Source organism: Lissotriton helveticus, chromosome 4_1, assembly GCF_964261635.1.
Source record: "Lissotriton helveticus chromosome 4_1, aLisHel1.1, whole genome shotgun sequence".
NCBI lineage: Eukaryota > Metazoa > Chordata > Amphibia > Caudata > Salamandridae > Lissotriton > Lissotriton helveticus.
In genome coordinates, this window is record NC_136063.1 from 449,967,819 (window position 1) to 449,983,224 (window position 15,406).

At 46.2% G+C, this 15,406-nt stretch overlaps 1 protein-coding gene across 1 annotated transcript in view; it reads right to left on the reverse strand.

Annotated features, from left to right (window-relative positions):
- Positions 1-15,406, reverse strand: part of TMEM67 (transmembrane protein 67) — a 989,409-nt gene that overhangs the window by 467,956 nt on the left and 506,047 nt on the right. The window contains exons 15-16 of the mRNA XM_078687042.1: positions 14,197-14,253; positions 13,984-14,082 (exon numbers count right to left, since the gene is read on the reverse strand). Of these exons, the coding sequence (XP_078543168.1) occupies positions 13,984-14,082; positions 14,197-14,253 (156 nt within the window). The remainder of the gene's footprint in view (positions 1-13,983; positions 14,083-14,196; positions 14,254-15,406) is intronic.

Consider the following 15,406-nt stretch of genomic DNA (forward strand, 5'->3'; position numbering starts at 1 on the left):
TTTCACTTCGAGTGCTGATTAATAACGATGTTTTGGTGATTGGCACACCATTTACAGCATACTTGTAAGCAAGCTTGTTGTCAGCTCGCTCCCTAGGTTTGCTATTAATATAATCTTTTGGGAAGAATCTTTAGGGACCTGTCCAGAGTGCCAGCAGTCTACATTTTACAGGTATTGGAAATACCTTCTCATGGTACACAGGTAGAAATTTGGTGTGCATTTATTTTAAGACATTCACGGTAAAAAAAAAAAGCTCTGGTTTAATTTTAATGTTCACTATACGTATATATTTGCTTTTACATAGGTTGGATGGGTTAGTATTCAGCTGATAAGTGCGCAGGAGTTGACAGTTTACAGAGACTCACTCAAAGTCTTTGAACACTTTTAGAGAAAATGCAGAATGTGACACAGACACCACTTTTTTTTAACGAATCCAGGTGAACCAACAATCAAGTGTCACAAGTGGAAGAAAATGTTCGTGAATTACGCACGGGTTTGCAGAACAAATTTGAGTGCTGAGCGCAAGCACTCTTTATTGCTTCACTGTTTAGGTGGAGAGGGTCAAGAAGTTCTGGAGAAATGAAATTAAATGAAAATAGGTATTTATAAAGCGAGCAGCTACTCAAAAATAGTGTCCCGGCGCTAAACCATCAGTGATTGAAAACTTGAGGATCTCCACCATGCCTGCCGCACAAGTTACTTACCTTCGGTAACGATATATCTGTAAGAAACAGAAGTTAGTGTTAGATTCCTTACCTTAGAATATCCCCAGGCGTCAGACTGGATCTGGAAAGTTTTGCGTAGCAGTACCCCTCCGCGGCGGTAGGCATCGTCGTGATCGCCAAGATGACGTCGTCGGAGCACTTAGTCGCCGCCCTTGCGCACTGACGTCAGTTCTTGTACATAGGTTTCCGTGCCACGATTGCAGAGCCATGCCAAAGACTGACACTGGTGCCCTGAAAGCTAGGGCCCTCAAAGGGAGATACCTTAACCCTAGATATCGGTTCGCAGAATGGGGAGGATGGGTGGGGCGGTAAGGAATCTAAAACTAACTACTGTTTCTTACAGATATATCGTTACCAAAGGTAGGTAACTTGTGCATCTGAAAGAAACAGGTTAGTGTTAGATTCCTTACCTTAGAATAGATACCCCAGCAATACCAACCCCAGTGGTGGGTCTGCGAACAAAGATCATACCAGAAAGTCCTGGAGAATAGGATGGACGAAAAAGCCATCTCTCCGGACTTGGCTGTCCAGGCTGTAATGCCTAGCAACCGTTTGCAGGGAGGCCCACGTAGCTACCTGGCATATGTCCTGCAAGGGGACTCCCCGACCCAGGGCAGTAGTAGCCACCGTGGCCCGAGTGAAATGGGCGCGCAGCCCAACCGGAAGCTCCTTTTTCGCCAAGGAGTAGCAAGCCTTGATGCACAAGACGACCCACCGAGAGATGGTTCGCTTGTGCACCGCCCGTCCCTTCTTTGCACCCACGTAACCAACAAAGAGCTGGTCGTCCACCTGGAACTGGCGTGTGCGGTCCAGATAGAATGAGAGCGCACGTTTTAGGTCCGGACGGTGGAGTCTCTCTTCCTCTTTTGAGGGATGCAGAAGCGGATAGAAGGTGATGGACTGCCCGATATGAAAGGCTGTGACCACCTTGGGCAGGAAAGAAGGACGAGTCCTTAGAACAACCTTGTCCGGATGGACAGAGAGGAAAGGAGGTTTAGAAGATAGAGCCTGGAGCTCACTCTCTCCCCTGGCAGAGGTGATGGCAACCAGGAATGCAGTCGTAAGAGTCAGAAGACGAAGAGGACAGTTATGAAGTGGCTCAAAAGGAGCGCACATCAGATATGTTAGAACAAGATTCAAGTCCCACTGAGGCATCACGAAGGGAACAGGAGAAAACATGTGTGTGATGCCTTTCAAGAATCTATTTACAACAGGGGACTTGAAAAGAGAAGACTGATCAGGAAGCCTTAAGAAGGCTGAAATGGCAGAGAGATAGCCCTTGATAGTGCCCAGAGCAGAGCCCTGCCGGGCAAGAGAAAGAAGAAAGCGGAGAACCTCTGATAGGTGGGCAGAGAGTGGATCCACAGCCTTTGCTGTGCACCATGCCACAAATTTGTTCCACCTGCAGGCGTATACCAATTTTGTGGAAGGACTCCTAGCTGCCAGAATCACATCATAGACTTCAGGAGGCAAGTCAAGTGGCCTCAACTGTCGCCACTCTATCTCCACACATGGAGGTGGAGACTGGTCAGGTTTGGGTGGAGGACCGTCCCCTGCTGCTGGGCCCGGTCGCGCCGGATCTTCTTCAGCACTCTGGGCAGAAGTGATATAGGCGGAAAGGCGCACAACAGACCGCAGCTCCACTCGTGACGAAAAGCATCTCCGAGCGAGTGCCGCCTTGGAAATTCCAACACGCAGAACTGATGACATTGCGCGTTCTCTTCGGTGGCGAATAGATCTAACCAAGGCTCTCCCCACTGCTGAAAGAGACCTTGCGCCACGTCCGAGTTCAGACGCCATTTGTGATTCATCATGCACCGGCAGCTGAGTTTGTCTGCCCTGGCCTTCAGGGAACCTGCTAGGTGTTGAACCACCAGGGTGACACCCTGGTGTTCCAGCCATTGCCAGAGGCGCAGAGCCTCCTGACAAAGGGTCCAAGACCCAAACCTGCCCTGATTGTTGCAGTACCACATGGCGGTGGTGTTGTCAGTGAACACCTGCACTACACTTCCCCGGACAGAGGGAAGGAATGCCTTCAGTGCAAGCCAGATCGCCCACAGCTCCAGAAGGTTGATGTGGAGCCGGGACTCCGCCGGAGATCAGAGGCCTCTGATCTCCCTCTCTCCCATGTGGCCTCCCCATCCCAGGAGGGACACATCTGTCACTACTACGTGCTCCGGTTGGGGAAGGGAGAGAGATCTGCCGCTGACCCAATCGCGGTCCGTGAGCCACCACTGCCACTGTCTCGCAGTGCCCTCCGAGATCAGGACGTGGTCGGACAGGTTGCCCTGATGCCGTGCCCACTGAAACTTCAGGTCCCACTGCAGAGCCTGCATCCGCCACCTGGCGTGATGCACCAGAAGGATGCAGGAGGCCATCAGCCCCAGGAGCCGCAGCGTCAACCTGACGAGACCCAGGATAAAGGCTGAAAGATCGGAATCAGAGCCTGAATATCCCGAACCCATTGTTCGGGGTGATAAACCCGAAACTGCGCTGAGTCCAGAACCGCTCCAATGAAAAGGAGCTTTTGAGAGGGACACAGATGTGACTTCTGCACGTTGATGGAGAACCCCAGCGAGTGCAGGAGGTCGGCCGTAGTCTGGAGGTGGGAGACGACTGTCTGGGGCGAGCCCGCCTTCAACAACCAGTCGTCAAGATAGGGGAAGCCTGAAACCCCTAATCTGCGCAGACGAGCTGCGACAACCGCCATCACTTTCGTGAACACTGGTAAGGCCGAAGGTGAGCACAGTAAACTGAAAGTGCTCGTGGCCTACCGTGAATCGCAGGTAACGCCGGTGGGCCGGCAGGACGGGGATGTGAAAATAGGCGTCCTCCAAGTCCAACGCTACCATCCAGTCTTCTGGTTCCAGGGCAGCTAGGACCTGAGCCAAAGTCAGCATCTCGAACTTCTCCTTCCAGAGGAAGTCGTTGATGCTCCGTAGGTCCAAGATAGGGCGTAGGCCTCCTTTGCCCTTCTTGGGTACCAGAAAGTAGTGGGAATAGCAACCATGTCCTACTTCTGGCCCAGGAATGCGCTCAATGGCCCCCTTGGCCAAGAGGGCCGTAACTTCTTCCTGCAGAAGTTGCATGTGATCCCCCGACATGCGGTGGTACTGCTGTGGCATGGCTGGAGGGGTCGCCTCGAAGGGGAGGGAGTAGCCCATTCGGACGATTTGCAGCACCCACCTGTCCGATGTGATGGTACGCCAGTGGAGGAGGCGATGGCGAACCCTGCCCCCCACTGACGTCGAATGGGCCTGGAAGCTCGGACTAGGAGGACTTTGAGGCAGATGCTGCGAGGGCGGATGTGGACTGACCTTGCCGTTGTCCCCTGGCACCGCCACGGCGGTTACCACGTCTGCGGCCTGTGGCTGGCTGGACATGTGGGGGCGCCCCTTCCTTGGCCACGAAAGGGGCGAAAGGCGGAAGTTTGCTGGGCATGGCCGAGGCCTAAGGACTTGGCCGTAGCCCTGGAGTCCTTGAAACGCTCCAGCGCACTGTCCGCCTTGTCGCCAAAGAGGCGACGGACATAAAAAGGCATGTCCATAAGGGTGGCTTGGACATCCCCCGAAAAGTTGGCGGACCTCAGCCAGGCGAGGCGGCGAACCGCCACCGTCGTTGCAATCGCCCTGCCCAGCGAGTCCGTGGTATCAAGTCCACACCGTATTGAATATCGTGCTGCATCCCGACCCTCCGCTAGGGCTTGGGTAAGCTTTGCCTGGACCTCCACCGGGCACTGCGGCAGCACTTCCACAACCGTATCCCATAGAGAGTGGGTGTAACGGCCCAAAAGGCAGGCGGTGTTGACAGACCGCAGCCCCAAACTCCGGGAGAAGAACAGTTTCTTACCAAACTAATCGTACCTTTTGGATTGTCGATCCGGAGGAGAGGCCTGGATCACCAGGCTCTCGGGGTGGGGTGAACGGACAGGAAGCTGGGGTCGCCAGGAGCCGGGCGGTGGTGTCGGGCCACGTTCCGATCCACAGGGAGGCCTGTGGAGGGCTTGGACCAGGTGCCCACCAGAACGTTAGTGAGGGCTTCGTTAAACGGCAGGAGAGGCTCTGCGGAACTTGCCTGCGGTTTGAGCACCTCAGTGAGGACGTTAGTCCACACGGCCGCGACAGGGAGCTAAAGAGCCAAGGCCTTGGCTGCCCTAGTCAACACCACACCGTAAGCAGCCCCCTCCTCCGTAGCCACAGTAGGAGGGGAGACAAATCCAGTATCGGGCGAAGTGTCCAGACCACTGGCCTCTCCCAGTTCATCTGCTCAGTCCTGGCTCAACTGGCACTGTAGTGCCAGAGGGTCCTCAGACCCCTCCCAGGCCTCCTCATCATCCATCTCCTGATAGTCAGGAATAAATGATGGAGCCGGGTCGTCGGTGAAGGGCTCACCGATCGACGTCGAAGACGGTGCCGGTCCGACGCCGGATCCGGACCGGGGCTGGAACCGAGGACGACATCGTCTGGGGAAGGCATCGGCGGCGACACCCGTGGTGACGGCGCCAGCGGAGGGGTCGTAAGGTCAACTGGCATCGTCACGGATCCAGGCCTGGATCCTGAGAAGCCCTGTGGCTTTGGGACCGGGGTCATCGATGGCGCCGGAGCCGGCGGCCCGCTCGGGCTCCCAGAAGGACCCTTGGGGCTCGAAGGCGCCTCTGTGGGTTCCGATGGAGGAAAGCGCGACCTCATGGCCGTGAGGAAAGCACTAATCTCCTCCGGCGTCGCGTGCAGCCCAGGGACCGGCGGGTATGGAGCTGGACGCGGCGCTTGCGGTTCCGGCGGAGCTGCGTGGGCAGTGTCGCCCGAACCACTGGACGCGTCACGCGAGCGTCGGGGGGGGAGGGGGGGGGGGGGGGGGAGTCGGAAGAGCGATGGCGCTTCTTCGTCTTCTTTTTGGAGTGCCTCAACTTGCCTGAGGACTTGGAGTCAGACGAGTGGTGAGGACTCGTCGAGCGGCGATAACTGCGGCCACATGACCGGCCCCTCGACCTCCTCCTGGACCGGGACCTCGAGCGGCCCTGGGCCGACTGCCAGAGCTCGAGACGCTTATGGGACTGCTCCCGCCTAGCCTTCGAGGTCAAGGCCCGGCAGTCGGGGCATGACTTTTCATCGTGGTCGGCCCCGAGACAGTAAAGGCACCGACGGTGGGGGTCGGTCACCGACATCAAGCGGTGACAATCGTCACAGGGTTTGAACCCAGGCATCCATACCGGCACCACGAGTCGAGGATCAACTCGAGAAATTATCAAAAACAGATCAAAAAGTTAGTCAAAAAATGACTAAGAGTACTGCTCTTCCAGGATCTGCGCTTGCTGGCGCGGAAAAAAGAAGAACTGACTTCAGCGTGCGAGGGCGGCGTCTAAGTGCTCCGACAATGTCATCCCGGCGATCACGACGCCGACGACGGACACGGAGCCACAGACGACGCCTACTAACGCGCAGGGGTACTGCTACGCAAATGTTTCCGGATCCAGTCTGACGCCTGGGGATATTCTATGGTAGGGAATCTAACACTAACCTGTTTCTTTCAGATAGAGAGTTATTGCTGAAACAGCCGAGTTTTTAGAGGTCTCTTGAAAAGTAACAGGTCATGGGCCAGTCTGAGATACAACAGCAGATCATTCCACAGACGTGATGCAGGGACCTGAAAGGAGCATCCCCCCATCCGAGAACTTGCCGGAACTTAGCGCTGCAGAACAGAGGACATTGAATGAATATGAAATATGTATGTCATAATTAGATCGACATTACCTCCCACGTGTCAGCACCATTATGGAGAGATATTATTTTGGTTTGAGAGAGCAAAGGAAAGACGAATCGGTGGAAGTTAGTGGGCAGTTACAAATTTGGTGGGGCTGCAGAAGAGAGATTAAGAGACCAATTTGTGTTGAAATGTGCACATGATAAAATTAGAGAGGTGGAAAGATGAACCGCCTTTGGATGAAGTGTTAGCAATTGCCAAAAGGGTTAAACATAAGATGAAATGTGTAGATGAGTTGAGCAATGCTAAGAACAAATTGAAGGAAACTGATACAAATGTCGAGGAAGTAATTTGTCAAGTTAAGAGCATGAATTCCTCAGATTTAGAAAATAAGAGAACACATGTGCCTGAAAGTAACAGTGTGCAAGATAACAGAATCACCTGCTTTCGGTCTGGCTGGGTAGGTCATAGAGCGAATGCAACATTCTGCCCCCCGTTACAGGTCATTTGCAGTACCATTTCGCAAAATGTTGTAAAAGTAAAGTTAAAAGAAGAGATAAGCCTCAGGTTAAAGAGATTGTGTATCAGGTGGATGATAGAACAGCCAAGCATCCGTCTTATACTGTCATGATCGAAGAATAAAACTTAAAATTAAATTTGATTCCTGTTCGCACCTGACTATGATTAACAAGCTTACATTTTATGTTTTCTTTAGTAATAGAGTGAAGCTACTCAGGGTGGATATTTCACCTGCAGGGTATGGAGGTTTGGAGATAAACATGCAGAGGTATTTCACAGCGTGAATTGAAGAGAGTGGAAGGATGACTGCTTGAAAGGTGTATGTTGCCAAGAAGGGGGACGCATTATTCGAGTGGTCACATCAGCGCTTGCTAGGTGTTATGCTGAATCCGAAAGCTGATCCACAGGTACAAGTACAAGACGTAGATGAGTCATTGGCAGCTCTGGATGAGCAGTTTGTGGATGTGTTTCAAGATATGTTGGGTTGTCTTAAGGGTATAAGAATCACGTAAAGTTGAAAGAGGGTGTGGTCCCAGTTGTCGTCAAAGTGAGGAGGATACCCCTGAACAAACAGGTTGGTGTGCTTAAAGAGATTGAGCATCTGATTGAGATGGGTATTATTAAATCAGTGCCAAGAAATCCAATGGTGAGATTCGCTTGTGAACTGATTTGCGTGCTCTTAATATGGAGGTGGTTGTGGATAGGTTTCCTTTACCTAACATTGATGAGATTATTAGCACGTTGGCGGGTGCTAGATACTTCACCACTTTAGATTTAGCTTCCACTTGCCATCAGGTGGAGCTGGATGAATCATCGCAGGAACTGACAGCGTTTATCACACCTATAGGAAAACTTAGGTTCTTGAGAATGCCTTTTGGACTAGTGTCAACTGGCTTGTCTTCTAGCGAATAATGTCCAATGTGCTAAAAGGGGCACCTGGTGTAAAGTGCTATCAGGATGATTTGTTAATTTATGGTAGCACAAAAAGGGAACATCATTCAAGGGTGTGTACAGTGTTGGAAAGGTTGAAGAAAGCTGGTTGAACATTGAGAAAGGAAACGTGTAAATTCTGTGTAGAAGAAGTCAATTACTTGGGCCATTGCATCACGAGACAAGGTGTATTTGATAAAAAAAGCGTTAGTTGACACCACAGTGAGGTTGCAGGAACCTGGTAATAAAGAAGAGTTGGTATCCTTTTTAGGTATGGTTGAGTATTACTGTAAGTTCATACCAGGTTATGCGGACAAGACTCAAAGTCTCAGGACGTTAGTGGGAAAAATGTGAGTTTTTAATGGACTTCTGAGTGAGACAAAGAATTCAGTTCAGTCAAGGAAGATTTGAAAAAGCACCCTGTTTGTAGGAGACACATATCATGACTGATGCAAGTGCTAAGGGCATTGGGGCAGTGCTAAAACAGAAGAGAAATGGTGTGGAACATTTAATAGCTTGTGCTTCCAGGTGTTTGAGAGGTTCAGAGTTAAATTACTCCGTTATAGAGAAGGAGGCTTTGGCTATCTATTGGGTTTTGAGAAAGTACAGCAATTCGATTTGGGGCATGAAGTTTAATGTGCTTTCAGATCATAAGCCTTGGAAATAAATGTTTTCAAAAAAAGATTGGATTCCATTTAGTCTCAAATGATGTAATGGATCATATCACTTCAAGATTATAATTTTTCGGTTTACTATATTCCTGGTGTGATCAATTGCTCGGCAAATTGTTTATCGCATTTGGTGCATGCATGGGAGGGTGACCACGAAGAAGGAAAAGATGAGTATGATGAAGTAAATGTGTGTGAGGTAACGTTGGAGGCGGTAGAAGAGGTGGAATGGAAGAGCGAGATAAATACGGATATGGAAATTTGAAAAGTAACTGAGTTGTTGTTATTGGGAAATAACAAGTATCTTTAAAAACCATGGTCAATGGTTTGTGAATAATTGTCAGTTATGGATGGTATACTTGATCGTGGAACAAAACTTGAGCCACCATTTGGGATGTGGAATAAACGACTTGATTTTGCACATGATGACCATCTAGGAATTGTTAAGACCAAGGGGAATTAAGGATGCAGTTCTAATGGTGAGGTATGGATAAAGAAGTAGAAAGGATAATGAGAGATTGCATTCAATGTTGTGTGAGTGATAAGATTTCGAAAAATAAACAAATGCCCATGGTCTGCAGAAAGCTCCCGAAACATGCCTTGGATGAAATTGCCATAGATATAGTGGGACCCTTGCATCGTGAGAGTAACACACCTTATTTTATAGTTGTGTTAGATTAATACTCAAGATGGATTGAAGTAAGCTCTGTTTGGGATATTTCCTCAGCAACGTTTTTGGAGGAGATATTGAAAAGAGAAAGCTATCCCAATTCCATTCTTTCAGATAATGGTCCGCAGTTCTGTTCAACAGTAATGCAGACATTTTTGAAGGATTGTAGGAAAATTCATAAAAGAGGTTCAGTCTGTTACCCAGAAACCAATGGAGCTGTGGAAAGGGTGAATACAACTCTCAAAGAGAGCATTCAATTAGCTAGGGCAAGCAATTTAAATTGGAAATCTGTCCTGCAAGATAGGATAATGGCATATCGCATGTCTCCTCACTCAACGACTGAGAGATTGCCTTTTGAATTGTTCAAAGGAGGAGCGGCCAACTGAAAGTTGTGCCTAGGATGGATGGTGTGGAGTAAAGGGTTGAAGAACAATGATGTTGGTGATTGGAGGTTTAAAGAATTTAGACAACAAAAGGTTAGGAAGCAGTATTTTGATGTAAGGAAATGTGTTCTAGCTAAGTTTGTGGCTGTTGGTGACTATGTCAGAATAAGGGTACCCATAGCATGTCAACCATGGGCAAAATATGCGAAAGAGAGAAGAGTTGTTGAATTATTCAAAAATGATGTGAAGATTGATGATGGAAGATTTTGGAATAAAAGCAGAGTTGTGGTAGTTAAATACAATTCAGACTCTGTGTTTATGCAAAATGGGTGTGTTAGCAATCAGCATTCCAGTGATGGTGGTGATTCAACACGTTCGGGGTCATATTGCCTTTTAGGCTCTGTCAGCGTTCGGAGCCAGAGAGTGCATAAACAACCTCTGTATATGAAAGATTGTGTATGTTAAATGTAGTCTTGACGATATTATATGCTACATGATGCTTGTATGTTTATGACTACATTTCTGTTTGTTTCCCTTCTTTTTTCTATCATATTTGGGACATTTTAATTAAGAGATAAGTCTGTTTGTTCTTCTCGGATTTTCACCCATTAGTTCATAATGTTAGTTTACTTTTGTTTGTGAAGAGGGAAGATGGGTGATGTGTCATACTCCAAGGTTCCACTTGGAGTTTGGGGTGTAGTATGGTTCTGATTAAGGCAGTTGCAGAGGGCGGTTGATTGTTGAGGTGAATAAACCTTTAGTTGGAACATACGCACGGTGTGGAGCTGGGTTTTGCGATGCTGGGGTATTTTTAGGGGTCAGAGAGGGTGTGGGTTTAGGTTTTTTGGAGCAGGGGTATTTTTAGGGTTTAGTGTTTGTTTGGGTATTGGGGTGCATGAGTATGTTTTAGGGGTAAGGGTGGCTTAGGATTTTGGGTTGCAGGTGTATTTTAAGGGATCAGGGTGGGTTTGGTTTTTAGGGTGCAAAGGTTAATTAAAACAAAAATTATAATATATATATGTATAAATATATTATTTAAAAAAAAAAATAATTTAAATATATTTAAATTAAATATATCTATATATAACGGCTAACTCTTCCCAATTAGCCCAATTCCTCCAGGCAAAGAAAGAGCGTGGACCACTGTGGCTAGTCAGCTGCAGTTTATTCAGACTCCATAGTTAGTGCAGCAGCCATGACGTGTTTCGTCCCTCACAGGGGACTTGATCATATATATATATATATATATATATATATATATATATATATATATATATATATATATATATATATATATATATGGTAAGTACTTTTACTAAGTTTATGGCTTCACCACGCATGCATTTGTGTTATAATGGCATGCGTGGTAAAGTCATATGCGGGGTAAAAATGTGCGGAGTAATGGTATTGCGGAGTAATTGCACCCGCGTTCTAAAGAATGCGGAGTGTTGGTATGTGGTGTGATAGTTTGCGGAATAACGTCATATATTCGGGTCCCCTACATTCTATCTCCTTTCTTGATTAATCTTCACTTTGCATTTCCACCTTATAGATGGCCTTGTTATAATGCCTCACTTTCAACTTGTTTTTCGCAAAATTAAAAAATCTGAGGTTTACACAGTATTAGCAGATCTAGTATAAAAGTAATATACCATTCATGAGGGCACCCGTTATCACATCAGATGGTGCAACGTCTACCCTTGACGCACACATACTTTAAGAGAATACTGTCCAGTAGAGTTATTTTTTGTTTTCTTTTGCCACCCTCTTCAACAGTGTCTCGTTTAGATATGGCCCTTTGCTGTTAATAGATACAGCTGATTAAATGTAATCTTAATGGACTCTACATATATAATATTTTTATGACAAATGCATGGTAACCTAACCGAACTCTCCATACATATCCATTTTTTGCTAAGGAATATAAATATGCCCATTTCAAAATGGCGTCCAGGCCAGTCGTCTTCACAATCCAAAGATGAATGCTGAAAGAGCATGACAAAAGTTCACACCTTTCACAGACTTCTTTTTTTGCGAGCAGACAAAGTACCTGGCTTTAGCATGTATGTTGCTAGGCCACACCTACCCCTAGCCATGCACGCGTTCATCAACTTTTGACCCCGAATCGTTGCGCATAATTGGAAGATCCCATTCCACGCCCCATATCTTCGGGCACGTGGACGAGGGGTAGTCAAATCCGCCAATAATCCTTCTCGAAGCATTTAGTGCTAGCAACCAGTAAGCACTCTGACTCTGAGCATGCAGGCAAGAGTATTTTTAACAATGTTCCTCTTCACTGTTAGAAGTCCTGAGAACGGTGTTCGTGTACATACCTTAAGGGCCCAGTCCTTATATAGGATGGTAAAAAGCAGGCATGATTCCAGACTGCACTAACATAGGTGTGATCTTTGGCACACATTTTCCTTCCACAATGTCGCTAAGCGTACTTGATGCATGTGTGTGGTGCAAACATTTTTTAACAGGATTGTGATGTTGTCCTGCACACATTGAGTATGTTTTTATCTAATCATTGTCATGAGTCATAGGACACCAGTGCTTGATAGATAGATTAATTGTTGTTTGTTATATTGGTTTTTCCTACTAGGTCACTAGTCTTTGAAGTACAACTCACATATAGTAAGAGTATACGCTTTGAGAGACAACCAGTTCTTTGGTATCCTTCACAGAGGAAGGGAACACTAACTTCACACCACTAGATAAAGGATCGCCATCCCCAGAGAAGATTAAGTATATTTGTATAGGTTCTGAAGAAATGCCATTGATCCTTAGGAACAGATGAGCCATGAAACATCTTGACCAGGAATCTAATCTAATTTAACTCTTTACGTATTTTGTACCAAAGATAGGCTACTTAAAAGAGAACACTAGGGAACATTATTTCCTGTGGTTTCTCATTTTGCGTTTTTAGCCTCGACATAGATCTTCTATATTTTTAAATTAAAAACGGGGTTTAATAGCTAGAGTCAATTTTATTCATTCTACACCAACCTTCGAATTCAGTTTCTGGTACTCCTCAACAGACTGTGACTCCATCTGGCAAAAAAAAAGATCTCTGACATACAGCCCCCTCGAGCGACCTGTTGGGCATTGCAGCGCCGACCCAACGAGGAGCAAGGCCCAATGATGAAGCGAGCGCCCCTCATGTGGGTGAGGGCTTATGTTCCTATGATAAGACAATACTTGTGACTGAGGGGGTTCCTAGTATTTAATATAATACCTTGAACCAATATCAGAACAGTATACCCCATTTAATTTGTAGACATATTTGCAACACTTGCACTTTTTTATTCTGGAGACTGCAGAAGTTGGAGTAGCATTCTATCCAGTTGTGTATCTAAGACTCAGTCACAGTCCCCTCCAAAAAGCCACAGTATATTTATCGACTAATTGCTCACTCATATCTTTGATTTAAAAGAAAAAAAGTATTTTCATAAAACTTAAAGTGTACCATCCTGCCCCTATTCATGCCACACACAACGTCTGGACTAAGTACGATCTCTTAACGCTGTTCATCACACGACTCTTGTACGGATTTCAGGTTTAGTACAATCCGGTAATAAGACCTTTCTGCTGTGCACAGTGATCCGGGAAGAGATTTCTTTTTCTGAATAATCACAAAGCGTAGAAACCCAGACATCACTACAGGCCCTGGCCCGCTTGGCTGATCCTACTGCAGGACTGCAATGGGCACCCCACTTCAGGCAGTGGAGAGGACAAGCATGTTCTGCTTTCTCAGGGGCCCCAGCCCTCTTGGCCTAACCTGCTTTCTAGATCCACCTCTGTCTTTAAGGTCACGCTGAGTAATTTACAGCACTCATAATCATTACCAAAGCAGTAAACATCTTGCTCTTGTGACAGCTCTCGCACCACACATACTATTGGTTCATGATAAAGAAGCTGCAAAAAACAAACAAAAAACAATACATTTGATTCCTAGAATTTGTGTGACCACTGTAATTATTGGGCAAAACTTTCAGCAAGGTCTAGTGGGCCAATATCTGGGCTCGGAAGGGAAAATAATGAGGTTCATATGAGGTGGGGATATTTATGTGCTCTGCATCCTCATGCTCAGTCGGCATATCATTGCATTTGGCTCATAAATGGAATAGTAACTATTCAAACCTTAGTTTTAGTATGTTGAAGATACATCTGACCTTTCAGAAACATTACAAACAGAAATGGATCGATATGTTTAGGGGACAAACTATAAACAAAATTTAAACAAAATAGGGCTTCAAGAGGAGACATAGTCATACAAAGTTTCAAGATCGGGAAAAATGGCTTCAACTCTGCTTTTCCACACGGATACACTTTTCTTTCTGTTGCTGCTTTGGTGAAAGAGCCCAGACAGAAAAATTGTTTTATACCTGCAAGTCAATCAGTGGACTTCCAATGCGTCTTTTCCAACCTACAGTCTTAAGAAGGGACCATAAAACTGCAAGACCGCCAAGTACTCCTACTGCAACCTTACAGGAAAAGAGAAAGAGAAAAGAGAAAACAATAATTTCTTTTTGTGTTTTCAATTGTACTTAAAAAAAATATATATATATATATATATATATCTATGTATGGAAACTCACATCCGTCTGAATAAGTGCTTCTGACTGATCCATTTCATAACTGACTGAGTAGGAAACCTAAAATATAAAATACATGATCAATTATTTGAATACGTTACGTTTGTGCAAATCAATGCCACCATCAGAAAAGAAGTCTTAATAAAAGTAGTTAGCTTAGTTACGGGCCAAGATTCAGTAGCAGTAGTATTATGCAGTTTAAAGGCTATGATTTTGGGATCATAAGGTTAATGGCGACCTGATAGAAAAGAATAACACTTTTGTCCACTGTAAACTTTTATTTTTTTTACTTTGTTTTATTGAGGTTCTCACAAAAACGTAACAAAAACAAGTAGTGCAAAATACGGGTTACAAGTCAAAGGGAATACCACTTCCGTACATCCAGACAATACTATGTTCAACTGAGCATTACAATGTTATACATATTATAGCAATTGTTAGACCTGACATCTTTGACGTGGTTTCCCCCTATCTTTTTGCCTCTACCGCCTGTATTTTTGATGCTGTGCTGGATTTCGTTTTTGCTGGTTTAGATGCTTTGGGCACTTTGCCACTGCTGTCAAAGTGCAAGTGCTCCCTGTGTAAATTGTTATTATCATTGGTTATCCATGATTGGCATGTTTGTGTCACCCAGAAGTCCCTAGTAAAGTGCACTGAGTGTGCCAGGGCTGGTGATAACACATGCTACTAGCGGGCCTGCAGCACTGATTGTGCTACCCACATGAGTAGCCCTAAAATGGTGTCTCAGGCCTGCCATCGCAGTGCCTGTGTGCAGTCTGTGAACTGCCATGTCCTCCTAGTCAGTGTCCCCACTGGCAAGGCCTAACCCTTCCCTTTCTGTACACATTGGTCACCCCTATGGAAGGCCCAAGGTACCCCCCTTGGGCAGGGTGCAGTGTATGTGAAAGGTAGAGAGTGTACTTGTGCAGGTGACATGCTCTGGTAGTGTAAGTAAGTTCTTTATTGTTTAGGTTAATTAAAACCATTACAAAAAAGCATTAAACTAGTCTCCACAAGAAAATTAAAAAAGAATATAAAATGACAGTACTTAAAACCAATCTAAAACGAGGGGGGCATATTGTTCGTAGCAGCTGGTTGCAGCCAGTGAATTCCTCTTAGCCGGCTACCTGGCATGTTTGTTTCCGTTCTACTATTTTCAGGAATTTCACCAGCTTTCCATTTAACGGCAGAAAACCAGGATCGAAACAAGCAA